This window comes from Gavialis gangeticus, unplaced genomic scaffold (assembly GCF_001723915.1).
Source record: "Gavialis gangeticus isolate Ggan-Ray unplaced genomic scaffold, GavGan_comp1, whole genome shotgun sequence".
In the NCBI taxonomy this organism is placed as follows: domain Eukaryota; kingdom Metazoa; phylum Chordata; order Crocodylia; family Gavialidae; genus Gavialis; species Gavialis gangeticus.
In genome coordinates this window covers 54,706,700-54,709,613 of record NW_017729031.1, presented here as the reverse complement: position 1 = coordinate 54,709,613, position 2,914 = coordinate 54,706,700, and the positions used below count along the sequence as shown (strand labels likewise).

Below are 2,914 nucleotides of genomic sequence, written 5' to 3'. Positions count from 1 at the left end.
CTACTTCACGGTCAGGGCGGCTAGGGTCTGGAACCAGCTTCCAAGTGAGGTGGTGCAGGCTCCCACCCTGGGGGTTTTTAAGAGGAGGCTGGATGACGACCTTACTGGGGTCGTTTGACCCCAGTACTCTTTCCTGCCATGGCAGGGGGTCGGACTAGATGATCTGCTCAGGTCCCTTCTGACCCTAGAAACTATGAAACTATCAGTTGATCTGTGCATCTTCTATTTAAAAGGGATATGGGCCAGGTACCTGTGTCCAAATATAAAAGAATTAAAATTGAAAACTGTCACCACTACCACAACATCTTTTGTGCAGTCACATTTGCTTTGTTTTCTAAGCATTGGCTTCAATATTAAAATGCCTGGGAATAATTTATATAAAATTTGACTCAAATACCACCAAAAGATTATCAAAAAACAATCTCCATAGAGTTAGAGCCTTTTTAAATTTAGCAACAATAAAACTATCAATGCAAATGTGAACCATTAAACTAAGATCCTTGGTTGTCTTAAAGAATTAACTAATCCCAAGATATTTAAAAAGTGTTCATTTAACTCCAACTTTACCTCCACACAGTCAAACTTTTCATTAACTTTAGATGTGTACTTGATGCGGAAGAGCGTTGACAGGTTACCAGCTATGTAGTACAAAAGGATCTTCAAACCCTGGTAACCAAAGGCAACTTCACTGAAGGAGATAAAAAAAAGAAATGGAACGATTAGGAATCCTAGACTAGCATAACAATGAAACATTCAGATTAGAGCTTTCACTTAGCATTAAGCACTGAAATTCACGTCCACTTTCCCAGTGAAGTGAACCAAGCCCTCTTCTAGGGAAAAGAAAAGAAGTGTCTCAGTCTAAAACAGAAAATCATTGGTCTGTATAATATAGACCACTCCTTATTGTCAATACGCAACATTCATTCACTTCTCCATATTAATATAACTAACAATTTCACTCAGCTGTGAAACTTCTCATAAATGAATACGATATCTCATAAGAAGTACAAGGGCAGGTGTATGTCTCCCAAACTCAAAAGGCAGTGAATACACATAGTACAATTTCTACATGAAACAGCCATATGGTATATTCCATTCACATTTAACACTGACACGAAGCAGAGACAAACTGCATTTACTTAGGCCCTTATTTTCAGGATTTGGCCATTCTTGTTTTTTTCAGTACAGTCCTGTGAACTGTACTTGCACATTAAAAAATAAAAAAAAGAAGAAACAAAAAGGTAACTGTTATAGCAACCGCTGAAACAGGGGTTGCTAACTTTTGGCATAGACAGCCTCTGCCTGGGGCAGATCAGGGAGGGGACAAACATCACAGCAGCAGATACGGCAGGAAGCAGAGTATCAGATGGGAGAGGGAGTACAAGGCAGCATAAAGGAGAGGAGCAGACCGAGTGGGAAACATGGGGCAAGAAGTAGAACTCAGAGAAACAAATCAGGCAAGGGAAGAGGATCAGAGTGGTGTTCAGGGCTAATCTGTGACATGCCTGCCAAAAGAGTTGGCCCCCACTGCGCTGAACAGCATTTTATCAAAAGCATTTATATTACTAAAACTGTAATCAAGTGTAAGGACATTTTGTAGTTGAGAGGCAGGAATAGGGTAACATGAAACAGAGAGGTAAAACAAAAAGTTAACAATTTTTGGGGACTCACGTTGGTGGAAGGTTTACAGGAATTTCTACTCATGCACACAAATGTAACATAATTGCAGAAAATACTTCTGTTTATACAAGTACAATTGCTACTAGTTTACTTCTTTATCAATTCTTTTCCCAGGGCGTTTGAGGAAAAACATTTATTTTGTCCCTCAATGAGTTGGCTACTGCCTCAAAACTAAATTTGGGAACTATCAATGCAAGAGATTATTTAAACCAGACAGACTACAAAGTTGGCATATCATTAAAAAATTAAATGGTTAGCACTAGAAGTGTGGCTAGTTTTACTACAATTAACGTATGTAGACTGTTATTGTTAAGGATACTTTTTCCAAAGAATCCTCAAAAGTGGAAGAAAAAGCCTAGCTACTTTACCTAGTACATCACATTGTTGTAAAGGATTATTCGCCAAAATATAATTTTAGGGATTAAAGATAGACTGGTAATCACTATTTTACAGGTACTGGATGAAATTTAGCTCCATGGATTTTAATAGGGTCAAGTAGTCATCCATAATGTATATGAAAAAAAGATAAAACACAGAAACGTTTGGTTTCTATATTTTGTCTAGGTATAAATTTATGCATTTGAGAAGCTATATTTTTGGGCTATTAACAGGGATACTGGTTTTCTTTGATAAAAAAAACTGCAAATTCTCTGATAAGAACCCTGAAATCCATTATTAAAATGAAATGCTACTATATAAAATCTCAACTGAATACAACATTGTATTGTTATAGGAAGCCTACCAGTGCCTCAATCACTATAGTAAAATTAATTCTAAGTACCTATAAATTTTGGTTCTTGGTTTTGGGTTTATTATGGAAAATGAGAGCTCCCTCTGCCCCCTTCACTCACCAGGGTGCAGGTCCAGGTCACTCACTCCCCACCCAGACCCTGCTGGTGCCCCTTGCTCCCCTCCAACAGCCTGCTGGTCCTTGCTGGTGGCCCTCACTCCCCCCCATAGACCCCAGCAGCCCCACTGGTGACCCTCACCCCTCACCCATAGCCCTGATGGAATGGGCCCCCAGCTGCCAGGGCTACTGGGCCAGGGACCCAGGTCCACAGCCCCCTACCCCCCACAGCAGTGCCCGAGCCCTGGTTGCCACCTATGGAAGGCAGTACCTGTTGCAGCCTAAGCAGAGCCCAGCTCCTGCTCCCCCTCTCCCACAGGCAGCATGGCTAGAGCAGAGCCAGTGGGGGCGGTGAGGGGGTGGGCGCAGGCTGCCTGCTACAGGCTT

The 2,914-nt window shown here is 41.2% G+C and overlaps 1 protein-coding gene across 1 annotated transcript in view; it reads right to left on the bottom strand.

The window, feature by feature from the left end:
• The window catches only part of HAT1 (histone acetyltransferase 1), a gene marked incomplete at its 5' end in the record, with an annotated part of 63,870 nt that overhangs the window by 48,396 nt on the left and 12,560 nt on the right, over nt 1-2,914 (bottom strand). The window contains one exon of the mRNA XM_019522873.1: nt 568-688. Within this exon, the coding sequence (XP_019378418.1) occupies nt 568-688 (121 nt within the window). The remainder of the gene's footprint in view (nt 1-567; nt 689-2,914) is intronic.